General features: G+C 43.5%; 1 protein-coding gene across 1 annotated transcript in view; it reads right to left on the bottom strand.

Moving 5' to 3' along the window:
- Positions 1–19020, bottom strand: part of LOC308307234 (rho GTPase-activating protein 21-B-like) — a gene marked incomplete at both ends in the record, with an annotated part of 201546 nt that overhangs the window by 59649 nt on the left and 122877 nt on the right. Inside the window, 2 exons of the mRNA XM_080752407.1 lie at positions 4426–4504; positions 14831–14917. Of these exons, the coding sequence (XP_080608533.1) occupies positions 4426–4504; positions 14831–14917 (166 nt within the window). The remainder of the gene's footprint in view (positions 1–4425; positions 4505–14830; positions 14918–19020) is intronic.

Here is a 19020-nt window from a genome sequence, read left to right as displayed (position 1 = left end):
ACCAAAAATATACATTTTATGTCGCTCCAGGAACCCAAACTATACACATTTTCAATGCGTTTTTAAAAGGTATCTATTCGATTTTTCTTAGATTTGTTTTCCTTATGAAAAGTCTTGATTGAATGAAAATATGTAGTTTTTTGTTGCAATCCTTTTAAATATATATATTTTTTTTAGTTTAGGAAATTAAAAAAAGAAAATATTATTATTAATATATTTACTCTAGACCAGGGTTTGAAATGAAGTGCCATGTTTTATTTTGTAGAGTGTGAGTGTGCCATGTCAACATACATTTTAATGACAAATATTTTGATTGGCAGGACATAACAGTCATTAGACCCAGAGATCCCAGTCAGAGTTCAGAGTTTTAATGAACGTAACATTTTGTGCAAGATGTAATTTGCTATAAATGAGCTAACTTCATTTAACTGACCATGGTTGTTTTTAAAATAAAAATCCTCTCTCTCACACTTCTGCCAGTGTGCCGGTGATCACCCTCCCCTGTGCCAATGTTGGCACCGTGCCTAAGGTTGCCTACCCTTGCTATAGAACCTTACAAAGCTGGATAACCGTAGCAAAAAGAGCCAGACGGATTATAGGAATAAAGTAGTTGAGACAAAAAGGGGCCTTTCCAAAGTGTAACCCACAGGATCCCAACGGTTGGTCGTTCACTGAGTGAAATCAATGTTAACAGATGGTGAAATAAGATGGGTGTGGAGGATACGATGAGTGTGAACAGAATGAGAACCCTAACCACACACTGCCTCAACACCAGGACTACTAATAAGGGAATTCCCTGGTAAATGTGTGCGTGTTTCCCCTGTGAGTTCTCCAGGGGCAGACATTCATAGGGCTGTCACGATATGACATTTTACATGACGATTAATTGTCACTCAAATAATTGGCGATTAACGACTTAATTGTGTTTTTGTCGTTGATGATTACATTTCTGTTTGGCTTTTAGGCTTTGAAGTTGTACATGGTAGATATGACACATAACCTAAATATACAAAGAAATTACTGACATATTTCACAAGCTCGCGACACGTTGTGAGCTTGTATATCTGCTATTTCCACTATTTCTGACTTTTTTTTAACACCTTCTAAGCCTGGCCGTACTCCCTCGGACTTCCTACTGGGTCCCATCAGCCACGCCGTCTATTCCCGGACTTTTGATATAAATTATAATAAAAAAAAAAAAAACATCGGAAATTCTTCTCTGTGTCTTTTTGGAGCGATCTGAAAGGGTTAATATGCTCTGACAGTCATTTTCTGGTGCTGGGTGTGATACTCCTAATATCCAGCAGGCCACGCCGTTGACTCACATTCTGGATGGATGGCTGGCCAGGAGGAGCCTCATCCTCTCCCCAGTGTTGAAACTCAGCAAGAAGCTCAAACAAGATGGCTGGTCTTTGTCTCTGTTCGTGGATCGCGGTTTCAATCACGTTCGGGCGCCGCTTCTCTATCGCTCCTTTCCCTGCTTCGCCGCACGTAAACGAATGGAATTGATCTCCCCTCCGCCTCGCCAAAGTAAGATCGCCGACCTCTGCAGGATGAATATGTACGCTGTGTCGAGCACTCCAGTACGTGTTGTTATCATGTGGGCTTTGTTTTTTTAAAACATGTTTGTAAATAAATGGCTTATTTCTTCGGCGCTACCTCTGTTCAGAGGGTTCTGCCGCGGCTTGCAACGTGTTAATATATGAACATTTTTCAACGTGGAAACAATTATGACGATTATGAAAAATAATCACGATTATGTCAAATAATTGCGATTAGACGATTATGTAATAATTGTGACATTCATTCCCTGTTGGAAAGATTCTTAGTATTAAGCCTAAGATTAGGCATTAAGGTGGTGTGGAGAACTTTGGGATTTTTTTTGTTTGTTGAATGATTGTGAAAAGTGATGATCATAAAGCAGTGTACTTATTGTTGCTGTCAGTGTACTTATTATTGGGCCCCTCATTGATTACGGAGTCCTTGTCTGGTATCGCGACGCCCCAGCTGCCTTAAAGCTAAAGCTCCAAACAGCCCAAAACAAACTAATTAGGGTTGTGCTTGGTCTCCCTCCTCTGACCCACCTTACCGAGCATCACCACGAAAGCGTGGGGTGGCTCAAAGTAGCTGACAGAGTACAGCATCTTGCAATGGGCCTGGTGTACAAGATACACTACACCTCCAAGATTCCCATGTACCTGACAAACTACTTCTTAAAGGTCAAGGATGTTCACGATCATAACACCAGAGGCAGCTCCACTAATCATCATCAGCGTAGATTTAACACTAAACAAGGCGCTAACTCGTTCTCCTGCTATACCATCAACATGTGGAACGCCCTTCCACAAGCCCTAAAGGAGAGCAAATCCCTAGCCTCCTTCAAAATTGGTATGAAAAGTCACCTTCAGACAGCAGCTACCCGTGACTTGTAAATAGACTAAGCCCCCATGCTCCCCCCCCCCTTTTTCTTTGTATTCTGCCTTTTGTATTTGATGTTATGCTTTTGAAACTGATATTATCCTAGATAAAGTACTATGTTCTATCCGTCTGTCTTTCAATGTTATATGAGATACTTAAAGTGTGGTTCCTGTGGAAATAAGCCTCGGCTTTCTAGGATCTCCTTTTAGTTGACCTTGTACCAGTGATTTGTACTGTCATGAAACTGTACTTTTTTCTATTGCAAACTTCTAATAAATTCTTCAATCAATCAAAAACACAAACACATCAGCATTCAAGCTTGTAGATCTGCTACTTTCGCCCTGCTGGGCAACCAGACTATAGTACTTGTCTGACTTTATTACATCTTTCTTTCCATCTTTGGACCATTATGTCAAATGACTGACATCATATTTAGACCACACAAGACTGGCAGAGTACAGTATGTCCATATATGGGCATACCAAGATTGACGAGATCAGGGATCTCCATATATGGGCATAAAAGGGACAAGGACTGGCACAGATATCTCCATATATAGCCATTAATTCCTTGGTGAATTAATTTTCCCCCGTTGACTTGAATGGGGAAAATTCTAATGGCAAGACGGAATTCAAGTGTGACTCAGATCATGGCAACCACACTTGTAATTTCCAATTGTATCTTTATTATAGTTTCATTTTAATCCTGAAAGGGAAAGGTTAATGTTTTTTGGAGGTTTCCACCCGACAGCAACAATATTATTGTCTGTGAATCATAGACATAAATTATAGGAATTAAACCTCAAACAAACAGAAACACTTTCAACTCTTTGCTTTTCATAAATATGTCAGTAACAACATATTGTGGAACATATTGAAAAGCTGATGAGCGTTTGGGTCCCGTTAACTTTACTATACAGGAAAGTAAATAAATAAACAAATAAATAAATCTGCCTTATTTAGCATGTGACGGTTCAAACTAGGGGTTTTTCATGATTCTGAATCCATTGCAAGCATTTATTTTGCATGAAAAACCTTGGGCTACAAACGGCTCTGACAAAACTGTGAAAAATTGTTGACTCATAACCAAACCACTAATATGTTCCACAGCTGGAATTTCTTAGGACTTTTGATATGTTGTTGTTACTAACATATTTAATGAAACAAAAAGAGTTGAAAGAGTTTCTGTTGCAATTTGTTTGAAGTTAACCCCTTATTGTGGGCTCTCTGAAAGCGAGCACACGTACTGTATGTTATCTTCATTATTTATCTATCTATCAAGTTCTCCTCAAAATGACATAATCTATCAGTCAAGTTCTCCTCAAAATGACATAATCTATCAGTCAAGTTCTCCTCAAAATGACATAATCTATCAGTCAAGTTCTCCTCTAAATGATGTAATCTATCAGTCAAGTTCTCCTCAAAATGACATAATCTATCAGTCAAGTTCTCCTCAAAATGACATAATCTATCAGTCAAGTTCTCCTCAAAATGACATAATCTATCAGTCAAGTTCTCCTCTAAATGATGTAATCTATCAGTCAAGTTCTCCTCTAAATGACATAATCTATCAGTCAAGTTCTCCTCAAAATGACATAATCTATCAGTCAAGTTCTCCTCTAAATGACATAATCTATCAGTCAAATTCTCCTCAAAATGACATAATCTATCAGTCAAGTTCTCCTCAAAATGACATAATCTATCAGTCAAGTTCTCCTGAAAATGACATAATCTATCAGTCAAGTTCTCCTGAAAATGACATAATCTATCAGTCAAGTTCTCCTGAAAATGACATAATCTATCAGTCAAGTTCTCCTGAAAATGACATAATCTATCAGTCAAGTTCTTCAGTCAAGTTCTCCTGAAAATGACATAATCTATCAGTCAAGTTCTCCTCGACAGTACAAAGGCAGGGCCCTTAGCCAATGAGGTGCAGCCAAAGGGTATATCTTTATGCCCATACATGGTGTTACATGCAAGCCCATGTAAGTAGGAGCCCCCTCCTCACCTGTTCTGGATCAGGGCGATGACCTGGGAGTAGGTCTTTCCGATGATGCTCTCTCCATTCACCTTCACAATGCGGTCCCCTAGGGGAGAGAATCCAGGGAAAGAATTAACCACCCAGGATCGGCTGTTTCACCAACACCGCGACCACGTAAACTCGTAAAGCCTCAGTTTATACCCAGCAAACAGCAGATCTACAAGCTCACAACGTGTCACGGTGACGTTGCAGATCTGCTGTTTATGGCGTGCGACTAAATAATAATCTGGCTTTCACAGTTACCGTAAGAGCTTTGTCTGCCGTGCTTTCTCATCTTCCAAATCAAAGTCTCCCGATGTCCTTAAAAAGTTTACATTCAGTTCCATTATGTAAAAGAGACAAAAAGCCCCAATTCAGCCCCAACATCCACAGAAAACCTTCTTTTGAGGGTGGCATTTTGTACGGTCCTGCGCTTCTATCAACGGTGTTGGAATGAGGACCATTTCCACCCCGGCCGCCCGCGCGAACGAGGACAGATCCGCGGCCCGAATCTCACGGGAGACGACCGAAACAGTAGAATCTAAACCGCCCCAAAACCGCTTGTTTACAAGACAGGACCCTGCGTCAGCCCCCCCCCCCTCCTGCATTCATTCATTCAAGTCCTCTGTAGATGGCCATCTCTTACAGGAAGACAGGAGATCGGGGATGGGAGGGGTGGGGGGGAGAGGAGAGGAGAGGAGAGAAACCAGATAATTGTGGGAAAAACGGTGTACTCCCCTGTCCCGGGAGAGAGAGGAGCACAGATAAAAGCAGAAAAGGACAGAGAGAGAGAGAGAGAGAGAGAGAGAGAGAGAGAGAGAGAGAGAGAGAGTTGGAAGACTTGTCTCTGGCCTACTTCCTGTAGCGCGCTGTGCTAACCTGGCTTTAGCACTGACAGTGTACGCTGCAACTGGGGCCAGGGTTTGTCATTGGGTGCGTAGTGTTGTTCCAACGTGCATTACTCTGATGTCGCCTTTGTCCAACTCTCCCCATTACTAACCCTATCTCTGACCCTAACCCTAACCTCACGCATAGCCACGTATTCGAAGCAATGGGACGTCGGACTTTCGTAAACTTCCCGCTCCCAGTGTCATTTCCGTTTTACACTAAAGAGAACCGATCGGACACACGCAGAAGAGAACCAAACGATACTACAAAATGCTGACTCTTTCCTTGTAGATAGATAGATAGATAGATAGATACCTTTATTATCCCAAGGGGGAAATTCAGTTGTCCAGTTGTAGCACAGCAGTATACAGTTATTTACAAAGTTACAGAGACGTAAAAATACCAATAAAGAGAAGGTGCATCAATAGAGGGGGCGAATAATATATAAGTATATATACATAAAGTGTCTTACAAAAGAGACCATTAGCAGTCAATGCTAGTTAGTGCAAACAAGTATCTCACTGTCATTGTTAAACAAAGCAAAATACTCAGAAACTACCAACACAACCTAATAGTGCAATGTCAAAAATCAGTGCGGAAAAAAAAAAGAAAAAACAGCTCAGAGAAGAAGAAACTAGGAAGCGTGTCACCGCAAGACGCACATGAGCACTCTCCCTGGAAGGTCCTTAGAGGTCAAAGTCTAGGTCTTGCGCTGAGAGCACGGCAACCCCTTCAAACCGCACAGAGTATGATTTTTAGATTTGAGCTATATACTGCATATCGTCTCTGTGGGGTGGAAACCTCATTATGTCCAAAACCTGTTAATTCTCAGGATTCTATTTTTTTTTTTTTAAATAGCAAGAGTAGCAGATCGACAAGCTGGAAATGCATCACTTTGCAGTGCGTTTCGAGCTTGCAGATCTGCTACTTTTGAGTGAGTCTGATCAAGAAGGGCGTTCATTTATGAAGAACTAAAAACTAAGATAGAATATGGAGATAAAAGGTTTCTTCCCGGCAGCAACGGCATGTAGAAGTTTTTCAGAAAACTGTTAGGTTTAGAATGGGCCTCAGGTCTTAATGGGTTAACTCATCTAGTGCCATTCGCGAGATATCTCGCGAAATGTACTCGAGTATGTGTAGTGCCATTCACGGGATATCTCGGGAAAAGTAATATATTACTGTAACGGCGAGTACATTACCGAGAAGAATGGCCGTCGGTCCGGAGACGAAATCCGTCGCTGATTTCGCATCATCACGGCTCCACGAGCACAAAATAGTCCCATCCATAACATTGAGGTGGACGGGGGATCTCATCTTTAATGTCCATTATCTCAAAACTACACTTTAGAAGCTAGGATGGAGGCAGATGCTCGCTTATGTTACACAGTTATAAAAGCTCCCGGTCGGCCATTACACAACTCCACGTGGACACGGATCGGTTCCGGCGCACGATCCGATGACGTCAGACCGGAAGTGATTGCGCGGTGGACTTCTGGCCTTCAAAATAAGATAACGGCGGTGATGCCAGCCTGAAGGTGGCGTCGTGGACTTTATAATCCGTTAATTTCAGGGGCTCTTAATGAGTTAATATAAACAGAGCGAAGGAAATAAAGAAAGTGAAAAGTTTCAGTTTCATGTGAAACATGTCTTCTAACCTGAAAGGAATTCAGACCCTCCCACCATCGCCCACTTTTTAGTTTGATATTGATAGTTATTTTAAAGTTTCTTTAAGACATGATTCACGTAGGTCGTACGGTAAGTGAGAGTCAGAATGAATGAAAGCGCGGGGGGATTTCACCGAGCAGAGAGTGAGGTTACAACAACACCATGATGTAACCTCCGTGCTTGTTTTGACTGGCGGGCCGAGTCGTTCTCAAAGAAACACTTCAACTGTGGAGAAATCCTGGCATCAAACGACCGCATTAATCACACCGTTTACCCTTTATCAGCGGGGGAGTGTGACTGGCAACGGCCTCCGCACCAACTGAGTGTGTGTGTGTGTGCACATGTGTGTGTGTGTGTGTGTGTGTGTGTGTGTGTGTGTGTGTGTGTGTGTGTGTGTGTGTGTGTGGGCACGGCTGCAAGCGTACGTGCATGTTTGTGTGTACACATTCTTGACTCAGAGTGGTGCTTGAATGCCTGCTCGAATTCTCTGTCTGTGTGTGCATTGTCTGTATTTATTCTTTGTGCGTGTGCGCGCGCGCATGTGTGTGTGTGTGTGTGTGTGTGTGTGTGTGTGTCTGTGTGTGCATTGTCTGTATTTATTCTTTGTGCGTGTGCGCGCGCGCGTGCGTGTGTGTGTGTATAGAGGGTATGCATCATATGCCACTCAGGATCAACACAATGGACAGACTGAGTGGCAAAACATAAAGCAGTATGAACTATTTAGTACTAAAAGCGGTTATGACACGCACAAGAACATGCTAAATGTACCCTCACAAAAACATGCAGTAATCCTGGTCTCTATACTGCCTCCCCCTGGCCAGCCGGGGCGCCTGATGGAGGGAAAAGGAACTGGTTGGAATAACGTGTTCCTTCCATGCGCTACGTCCAAACCGGGGAAACCCCCCCGTCAGGTGAAAAGAAGCGGCTTGGACTCCTCATGCATAGAAGGAAGCATGAGGTCAGTCCGTTGCTCTCCCCAGGTTGGCAGAGGGAGTGTAAATGGTAAATGGTAAATGGTGCATTTATATAGCGCTTTTATCCAAAGCGCTTTACAATGTGCATTACATTCACCCATTCACACACACATTCATACACCGGTGGCGGTGGAAACCATGCAAGGCACCAACCGGCTCACCGGAGGCAACTTGGGGTTCAGTGTCTTGCCCAAGGACACTTCGACATGTAGACAGGAGAAGCTGGGATTTGAACCGCTGACCCATGGAGCATTGGCCAACCCACTCTACCTCCTGAGCTACAGCCGCCCCAGTGTAGTGTAGCGCCCAGGATCACATTCGATAATTGATACTGGGTGAAAATGGCTTGCAAAATCGCGGGATAAAAATTGTGGCTGGTATTGTTGATGACGTCACGTCTCTACTGTACTAACTGTACTCTACTGTCTGTCAACAGGAGGGGGCGGAGATTAGCGAGCATTTCATTTTGAATCTACGCCACGAGAGCTGACCGCAGTGAGAATGTGAATTGTGATGACAACATTTTAAACTAGCAGTCAGAGGCTCTGTCTTTTCTCCTCCCAGGGGGCATGGCTCAGGGGTAGAGAAACCGTTATTAGAGTTCGAATCCGGGCTCCCCCTGAGTTAATGTCGAAGAGTCCTTGAGCAAGACTCTGAACCCCTAATTGCTCCCGGTGAGCAGGTTGTTGCCTTGCATGGTTTCCTCTGCCACCGGTGTATGAATGTGTGCGTGAATGGGTGAATGTAATGCACAATCTATGTAAAGCGCCTTGGATAAAAGTGCTATATAAATGCACCATTTACCATTTACATGCTCGGGTCATGTTTAGAGCCTGTGTCCTGCTGTCTAGTTGGTGTAAGCGACCGGAGCGACCGCGGAGCTGTTGACTGTTCTGCACTAGTGACTTCTCCCCCAAAACACAACGTGTGTGTGTGTGTGTGTGTGTGTGTGTGTGTGTGTGGTTGTGACAGAAAACAGCCGTGCTACAAGCTCACAACGCGTTGTGAGCTGCTTCTGAATCAGCTATTTTAGGTCATCTCAATCTCATCTCATCTCATCTTTAAAGCTATACTGTGTAAGTTGCTAAACTAGTGGTCAGTCGCGGTATTGCTTTTTTGTCACCGCGGACCACCGCCGCGGACCACCGGACCACCGCAACCGATACGAATCCATGGAGTGGTAGAACGTAATTTTCTGAGCAGGATTTGGGGAATAAGAGGTTAAGAATCCTTCACCATCGTAAACACTGTTTGCTGAGGGAAGCTACTTCCTGAAGAGTCGGTTATTGGCCGGTAGTGTATCATGTGTGTACACTGTTAATTATTACCAGGATCTCACAATACTTTACATTATTATTTCACAATATAATACTGTATTCTGAATATTACTGTGTAATCACACCATCCTCTGTGATAACACAACGAATGACTGTACTCTAAATTGTTATCAGGATTACACAACACTTTACAATATATCTCACAATAAAATATTGTGTTCAGAATGTTATTGTGATATCACAACAAATGACTTGAACCGCGCTGCATTGTGGGATTTCATTTCAAATTTTCATCCATTGTGAGAGGGAGAAGCAGTGAACTGATGGTGAAGATGGAATTATGAAATTATTTTCAATTCAAAGGAGCTTTCAGAAGTCGTGTGAAGTTCATAACAGTGCTCTGCTAAGGTAAGTCAGTTTTCTCTCCTCCACCTTATAGTTGTGCTATCAGTCTTGCTCCAGCAAATTGTGTGCAGCACTGCCGCCGAAGTTTTTCATGTCTGTAATAACATTTTAAATGTGTGTTTCCCTCACACACCGTTATAAGTAACTAAATAACAGATATACAAGCTCACAGCGGCGGCACTCGGTGCCGCGCTGTGAGCTTGTAAGCCAAGCCGGTGTGTGTGTGGTTTGTGCCGCTCACAGGCTCACGTCCATGGGGCTTTAGTGTTATGTAAGTCGGCTACGCAATGTTCGCCGACCGACGCGCGGGGAGCTCTCCCGCGACGCACGAGTTACGCGGCTGGTCCATTGTGTGGTTTCGGTGTGGACACAGGCTCACGTCAGCGGGGCTTAGTGTCATATGTTGGCTGCTTACTAGCGGTAGGGAACGTTCGCCCCGCCGGTTCAATACAGCCGACGCGCGGGGAAGAATGCGGGTCCATTTGGTTCCTATCATTTAGCTGTGGACCACCTGGAACTTCATCACCCAGACGCGATAATGACCGGACACCACTTTGAGAACCACAGACAATCCTTGTGTCAGTTGTTGTATCCTTACGCGTTACGCCGGGTCCATTTGGTTCTCAACTATATCAATGATAATATTTGCACCGCGGGGGAGGTTTTATGCTCCAGTGTGGCTAAAAGTTGCTGTTGTAAAAGCAACCGATCCACAACACAAGCCAAGCGTCACGACACAGGAGTCTGTAGATCATTGGTTTTCAAAGTGGGGTCCGGGACCCCTCAGGAGTCCTTCAGGGAGTTCCAGAGGGTCCCTGGCTAAATGATAACAGGTCCATTTGTTCTATTTGTACATTCTGAGAGTTAAATTAACATATATCATCTCAGAGATAGAAATGCCATTAAATGGGTGTCCTGGGGGTCCTTGAAATTAAAATGGAATCACTACAGAGCCTTAAAAATCTTCTCTTATGGGGGTCCCTGGCGTGTATATCTTTTCAAATGGACGTCCACTGGCAGATAAGTGTTAAATTGGGGTTTGTTGACGTGAAAAAGTTTGAGAACCACTGCTGTAGTTGGTCTATATTCGACGGGTGACACCATCAGATTAATGATTGATTATTAGCATACCTGACGTTGTGCTGTCCACTGCAGTAGGAGCATAAATTCAATTTCTGTCAGAAATCCCATCATAAGTATAATGTCCTTAAATCCTTATGCATGGATTACATCTATATATTTAATTGCCTACATTAAAACTTTGTTTTGACTTTGTTGGAATCTCCTCGCCCCTCCCCTTTTCTCCACATGTGAGACATTATGGTCATTAGGGTGACATAGGGTGATTTTTTCCCCCTTAATATCATAATGTAAGCATACCTAGCATACCTAATAATGTAAGTCAGAAAATACTGGAATGTGTTTGAATAGAGATTTTATTTTTTATCTTCATCAAATAATATTAAAGTAAAATAAACTGAACATTTTGGAAAGATTTTTTTTTTTTAATGTACCAAAACAGTACATGCCACAGAGTGATACACCACTCTGTGGGCATAAATACATTGTGTGCGTGTGTGTGTGTGTGTGTGTGTGTGTGTGTGTGTGGATTGTGGAATGCATTTAGCATTTCACCTCTTAACAATATCACACGATGGGTATCTCTGTTCAGGTGATACAATGAAACCTTGGGCCTGGAAGGATGCTGTCCATTGAAGAACAAGTATGTCTGCAGTATCCTGAGGATTGCACGTGCACTCTGGAGTTTATCCAAAGGTATTATACTTATAGGCTAATGAAAATTAATTATACTGAATTTAACATTGTTAATAGAATTTGGCATAGAATAATACAAAGTAGATCTAATGTGATTGACAAATTGATTGAGGTTCTAGATAAGGTTTTAGAGGTCCTGGAGAGAGTTTGGTGTCAGCTTGAGATCTCTTGGGCATGGTCATTGAGGTGGTTGTTGTCTTGTCTTATTTATTTTACAGGCGTGTGCCGCAGCCGCCGATGCGCAGAGGACAGAGAAATTACCAAGCACCCCCTGCTTGATTGTTCAAGGTACTGTTGATATCTGGATTTTATATTATAATCTACATGATCATAAGCTACTTTTCACATAAGCTGATCAGTGTCTTGATCTACAGCAGTGGTTCTCAAACCTTTTCGTGTCAAGGACCCCCGAATTGACAAGCCAGTAGACCCCATTTGAAAAGCAATGCCAGGGACCCCCATAAGAGAAGATTAGGCTACAGACCCCCCATTTAATAGCATATCAATCTCTGAGACCCCAATCTACAGTATATTGTAAAATCTATGTTAATTTAATTCTGAGTGTACAAATGGGAACACAATTGACATGTTAGGGTCCATTTGGTTCTGAGTTACATACCCAATAAGGGTCCATTTAGTTCCTAATTATCATTTAGCTGGGGACCCCCTAGAACTCCCTCAAGGACCCCTGGGGGTCCCCAGACGATTCATCAACCTGGTTGTAAAAATAGTGTAAGTAAAGTGACTAAATCTGGCTTATATTTCTGTCTTACCTTCAAAAACCCTTCAAAATCCCAGACAAAAAAAACATTGCTGAATCTGACCCTAATTTGAGAATTGTCCTAAATGCCCGTTAAATCAAAATAAAGTGAGTTGTGTCACAGTTTGTGATGTTGCTGATCATTGAAATTCTACTCTTGTTCAATTAGCATTTCACCTCTACAATATCACATAATGGGTATCTCTGTTCAGGTGATTTAATGAAGTCTATGGCCTGGATGCTGTCCATTGAAGAACAAGTGGTGATGGGACAACACGATGGGATCATTATTGGATAGCTGTGGTTTTCGCGATCTACTACAACTTCAATCTGCTCCTGAGGATGGTGTGTACTGAAACATTATACTGGATTGCTTGCAACATTGATACTTGAATGTTACTTACTCTCAGTACTACTTTCTTTCTGTGGTGTGTAGGGCAGGGGTTTTCAAAGTGGGTAACGGGGCACCCTGGGGTGCTGCGACGGCAGTCCAGGGGTGCCGCGAGATCATTTGATAATATTTGGAATGTATTTATTTGGACAAATATTTAGTGTCATTTAAGTACAGCTCTAACCAAAATGGCTATTATCGCAACGTTATCCTCTCAACATAATCACTTTTCACTAGTTTAGTACATTTTATGGATGATAAATACAAAACTAACGGTTTTGGACAAGGTTTCCACCCGACAACGTAGATATGCTATAAATATAAGGTGCTGGGAGTGAAAATTATAATGTAGGGGTGCTTCGGATTAAAAAGATATTTATGGGGTACCCTGAGACAAAAAAGTTTGGGAACCCCTGGTGTAGCGTTTACTTAAGGGAAAGGGGAACCGCTGCATGTGCCTTGTATAAACGATGCAATATATATCTATGTGAAACTAAAAGTTGTTGTCTTATTGTTTACAGGTGCTTCGTGGGAGAGAGGCTCCAAATCGAAGAAGCGTGGCGGTATCAACCCACACGTGAGCACACTTTTGAGACAACTTGTGGACTTTGAATGGTCGATGGTATTCAGGACTCCAATATGAGACACACTCATACGCATTTGAGAAAACTTGTGGACTTTGAATGGTCGATGGCATTCAGGACTCCAATATGAGACACACTCATACGTGTTTCAGATGCCCTACTCTTGTTTGTCCAACTCCACCAGCCATTATTCTTATCTGGATATGTAAAATTGCCAATATTCTTTGCCGATGCCCTTTCACTTTTGTCTCTTCTGTCTCGGCCTGCATGTTAGCAAGGTGCATACTGTAATCATTAGGTAGCTTTGTTTTTAACACTGCTGTGTTGCCTTATACCTTCAGGACTTATGTGACTGAGTGCAATGTTGAGGTGTACTTCACATACTTCGTGCCTGCTGAAGTGTGTTCATATAACACACAGGAGGGTTGCCAGAGAGAACCAGTCTCCATTTCTCCCCAAGTTGTGAAGGCAACCTCCATTTGTGTTATATGGACACATTTCACCTCTGTTCCAACTGGCATGAGGGTGAGTAGATTAGTTATTTTGCAGTTAAAGGAACAGTTCACCCAAAAGGGAAAATGTTGTATCTACTCACCACCATGCTGATACAAAGTCAGGTGAAGTTTTTTAGTCCACAAAATCACTCCTGGAGTTTCACAGGAAAACTGTGTTGCAGTCTCCTAAATAACCAAAGTCTATGACAACCAGTTTTCAAACTGGTTAAAAAAGAGTGCCTCCAGACACCAGACCAAACTCCAGGAGTGTTTGTAGACTTAACACTTCTACTGAGTAAAAGGCTTTAAGAGAGACTGGTGTGGTTCTTCTTTGTCCATTTGAAATGTTGCACTTTGTGTTGGAATTGTACAATAAAAAGTTTAAATGAATGAAGTTGTATTTTTTTTGTTTTTGTTTTAGCATGTTTGTGTATGTATGGTAAAATCACAGTTAAGGCCCATTCCCACTGAGCCAGATAACAGATAAAAAAAAATCTCTTTCTTCAGATATTTTTTCCATTCAAAGTGGATGATAGATACAGATAAAAAAAATATCTGTCACAGATAAAAGAAATATCTGTGGCAGATATTTTTTATCTGTATCTACCATCCACTTTGAATGGAAAAATATCTGGAGAAAGAGCTTTTTTTAATCTGTTATCTGGCCCAGTGGGAATGGGCCTATGAATTCAAATTTACTATATTTTACTGTATTAGATACAATTTACTGTAAATTTACAGTAAATTACTGGCTACTGAGCAGCCTTACATTCACAGTAATAGTGTAAAAATACAGGCAACTACTGTAATATTACAGTAAATAACTGCAATACATACTGCTAAATCACAGTAAATTACTAACATTTCACAGCTGTGAAATTACAGTAATTTACTGCTCAATATTTACTGTGAAAATTACTGTGAAAGTAATGCAATTAGTATCCAGTAATTTACTGTAAATTTACAGCGAATTATTTTACAGTGATCTGCGATGTGATTGGCCAACGTATACACAACGTATACAGATGATGCAGATTACGTCATTTTGCCGGGAAATCCCGCCCCTGTCACTGCTAAGAAGAAAACATATAAAGAGAAGGCTTCAGAAGCTGAAAATAACGGAGTGGGTGTTCTAAAACTTTAGCGATTTAACAGTTAGGACAATTTTAGTAGTTGTACCTGTACAGAGTCCAGCTCCGTGGGCGGGGCCTCCCTCTTTCACCTGCTTCACAAAGATGGTGTCCATGGGTTCTAGACGCTGTCGCCCTGAGAGAGAGAGAGAGAGAGAGGTTAAAGATGGTGTCCATGGGTTCTAGACGCTGTCGCCCTGAGAGAGAGAGAGAGAGGTTAAAGATGGTGTCCATGGGTTCTAGACGCTGTCGCCCTGAGAGAGAGAGAGAGAGAGAGGTTAAAGATGGTGTCCATGGGTTCTAGACGCTGTCGCCCTGAGAGAGAGAGAGAGAGAGAGGTTAAAGATGGTGTCCATGGGTTCTAGACGCTGTCGCCCTGAGAGAGAGAGAGAGAGGTTAAAGATGGTGTCCATGGGTTCTAGACGCTGTCGCCCTGAGAGAGAGAGAGAGAGAGAGGTTAAAGATGGTGTCCATGGGTTCTAGACGCTGTCGCCCTGAGAGAGAGAGAGAGAGAGAGGTTAAAGATGGTGTCCATGGGTTCAAGACGCTGACGCCCTGAGAGAGAGAGAGAGAGAGAGGTTAAAGATGGTGTCCATGGGTTCTAGACGCTGTCGCCCTGAGAGAGAGAGAGAGAGAGAGAGGTTAAAGATGGTGTCCATGGGTTCTAGACGCTGACGCCCTGAGAGAGAGAGAGAGAGAGAGAGAGGTTAAAGATGGTGTCCATGGGTTCTAGACGCTGTCGCCCTGAGAGAGAGAGAGAGAGAGAGGTTAAAGATGGTGTCCATGGGTTCTAGACGCTGTCGCCCTGAGAGAGAGAGAGAGAGAGAGGTTAAAGATGGTGTCCATGGGTTCTAGACGCTGACGCCCTGAGAGAGAGAGAGAGAGAGAGGTTAAAGATGGTGTCCATGGGTTCTAGACGCTGTCGCCCTGAGAGAGAGAGAGAGAGAGAGGTTAAAGATGGTGTCCATGGGTTCTAGACGCTGACGCCCTGAGAGAGAGAGAGAGAGAGAGGTTAAAGATGGTGTCCATGGGTTCTAGACGCTGTCGCCCTGAGAGAGAGAGAGAGAGAGAGAGAGGTTAAAGATGGTGTCCATGGGCTCCAGACGCTGTCGCCCTGAGAGAGAGAGAGAGAGAGAGAGGTTAAAGATGGTGTCCATGGGCTCCAGACGCTGTCGCCCTGAGAGAGAGAGAGAGAGAGAGGTTAAAGATGGTGTCCATGGGCTCCAGACGCTGTCGCCCTGAGAGAGAGAGAGAGAGAGAGAGGTTAAAGATGGTGTCCATGGGCTCCAGACACTGTCGCCCTGAGAGAGAGAGAGAGAGAGAGGTTAAAGATGGTGTCCATGGGTTCTAGACGCTGACGCCCTGAGAGAGAGAGAGAGAGAGAGAGAGGTTAAAGATGGTGTCCATGGGCTCCAGACGCTGTCGCCCTGAGAGAGAGAGAGAGAGAGAGAGGTTAAAGATGGTGTCCATGGGCTCCAGACGCTGTCGCCCTGAGAGAGAGAGAGAGAGAGAGGTTAAAGATGGTGTCCATGGGCTCCAGACGCTGTCGCCCTGAGAGAGAGAGAGAGAGAGAGAGAGGTTAAAGATGGTGTCCATGGGCTCCAGACGCTGTCGCCCTGAGAGAGAGAGAGAGAGAGAGACATGAAATAAAACGCACCCACCTCGAGCCACCTAGCGGCCACCGCAGATACAATGGTTCACAACCCAGAAATAAGCGGCGGTCGAGTTGGATGCACTTTATTTCATGCCAAAAATAGTGTATTTTGCAGATTGGATGGGGTGCTGTGGGGCTCACCACCGCGGAGAATAGACTTTAAATAATGCAAAACTACCTTTGGTTTGGTGAGTAGTGAAGTAGTTTTGTTTATTTTGACTGAAGTTGGGCGCTGGTAGGGGCTGAGATATCGCGGTCTAGTCATTTGCCGACGGGTCTGTCAGAGCGTCACCGGGAGGTGACGTGATGGACCAGAGCTAGTGGCAGTGCTAGTCCTGTGTGGCCAGACTGTTGACTGTTGACTCATACCGTCTGGGCAGACGGAGGTCTTATGGTGAGTATCCGGTTAAAACGGAAGTGAAGCCTCCTCCCCACTTCCGTTTCATTTTTAACATCGCGCACATTTATCCTAATATAAATATAAATGAACGGAAATGCCAGCTTCCATTACTCGCCGTTCAGAAGCTGTAGTTCCAGACTCTATATAGCAGGGGTGCCCAAAAGGTAGATTGTGATCTACCAGTAGATCACAAAGGCTGTGCAGGTAGACCACATGACATGCTCCTAAAGAATAGATAATTACAATATATTTATGAATTAAAATCACAAAACCCCTCTTTTTGGCGTCTGTCACTTGAATTATTACATGACTTGATCAGCTCCGTTCAAGGCTTCTAAAATAGGCAAACCCAAATGCAACGCATTGTTTTCAAGGGTCAGTGCTCCTTTTGCACAAAGTAGTGCATTGCAAGATAGAGGGCGCCAGATCCCTTTTAGTCACACCCTACCACTACTTCCTGTTCATCCACAGAGCATTGATTCTAGTTGTTTTTTCCATTAGATTTATTTTCTCTTTTTTCAACTTTTATTACTTAGTATGGTTAAAAGATGAGGCAGACACATAAAATGTATTTTGACAAGTAATAAAAGTTGAAAAAAGTGAAAAGAAAGCACTTTATTCTAATGGAGAAAACAACTAGAATCAATGCTCTGTGGATGAACAGGAAGTAGTGGTAGGGTGTGACTCAAAGGGATCTGGCGCCCTCTATCTTGCAATGCACTACTTTGTGCAAAAGGAGAGTAGCATTGAAAAGAACCCGAAAACCTACCACTTCCTCACAGAATGGGATGACGACTTTTTTCCCCCCACTATTTCCAATTCCAAACGCTGTTTGTCTTATACAGTATTTAATGCCAGTGGGTGGGGTGGGTAGATCATGATGAGCTGGTCATTTTAAAAGTAGCTCTCAAGTAAAAAAATGTGTGGGCTCCCATGCTATATAGCAACTAGTCTCGCGAGGCCAGACTGTTGCCTCCGCGATTTGGGCAAATGCTCCCGGCATACAGTCTGGCAAACGGAAATAGAAACGATGAGTGCGAGATAGAGCGGATGTGACGCAACCGCTCCCTTGGTGCAGTAGCAATAACATGTCCTACTGGAAGCGTTATGTCTCCTTTCAATATTTCTGGGGGCATTATCTTGTCTTTCTCTGGTGTTACTGGTGTTACCTCTATGATGTTTTCAAACGTTTTCTTAAACTATGCACGCATAACAAGAATAAGCTGCTCAAATGACTCTGTCTGTGCGAGTGTGCTTCTGTTATGTTTCCAGTGGGACTACAGTCCAGTGTAGCACTGGCTACTTCTGATACTCGCCGTTCGGGAGCTGCCGTTCCAGACTCTATCTAGCATTCGTACTTCGGAGATTGGAATAGTTGTCTGGCTACGCGAGACTATATAGCATTCAGAGATTGTGGAATAGTTGTCTGAGACTACAGTGGTGCTGACAGTGAGGAGACAGCATTGGGTGGGGGTCAGGACATTGGGTGGAGGACTGGAGGTCATAGTGGTGCTGACAGTGCTCCCAGGCCACTCTACCACCACAGGGGAGTTGGGTTTCATCAGGCTGTGCCAGGCCAGCATCATGACATCACAGAGAGAGAGAGAGAGAGAGAGAGAGAGAGAGAGAGAGAGAGAGAGAGAGAGAGAGAGAGAGAGAGAGAGAGAGAGAGGGAGAGAGCGAGCATGTTGGGTCTCAGATTGTATGACGTTCCCCCCAAAAAACGTTTGTGCATGATGTGCCAAAGCTGACGAGAATTCCACCTGCAATTTAACGCCAGCCAACATGTGTGGTAATGTAATACGTACGTACGTACGTACGTACGTACGTACGTGTGTGTGTGTGTGTGTGTGTGTGTGTGTGTGTGTGTGTGTGTGTGTGTGTGTGTGTGTGTGTGTGTGTGTGTGTGCGTGCGTGTGTGTTCAGCAGAGGTTGACACAGCTGAACACATTACCAGGTCACAGTAAGTCTCCTCTCATGACAATAATGACAAGGGTATCTGGGCAGAGTGGGCACATTGTGCCACACACTCCTACCGCCCTCATGTGGCTCAAGGTGTCACTGCATGCAGAGCATTGCAGGCAGGTGCATAGAGTGTTGTCTGTCTTGGCTTATCTCATGTGTAGAGAGTGGGACCAACATCTGAAACCCACTGCTCTTAGCTCGGGTCAGTGCATTCCATAGT

Source organism: Nannobrachium achirus (genome assembly GCF_963921795.1).
Source record: "Nannobrachium achirus genome assembly, chromosome: 21".
NCBI lineage: Eukaryota > Metazoa > Chordata > Actinopteri > Myctophiformes > Myctophidae > Nannobrachium > Nannobrachium achirus.
The sequence above is the reverse complement of the archived record's forward strand: the minus strand, read 5'-3'. Positions and strand labels throughout refer to the sequence as shown.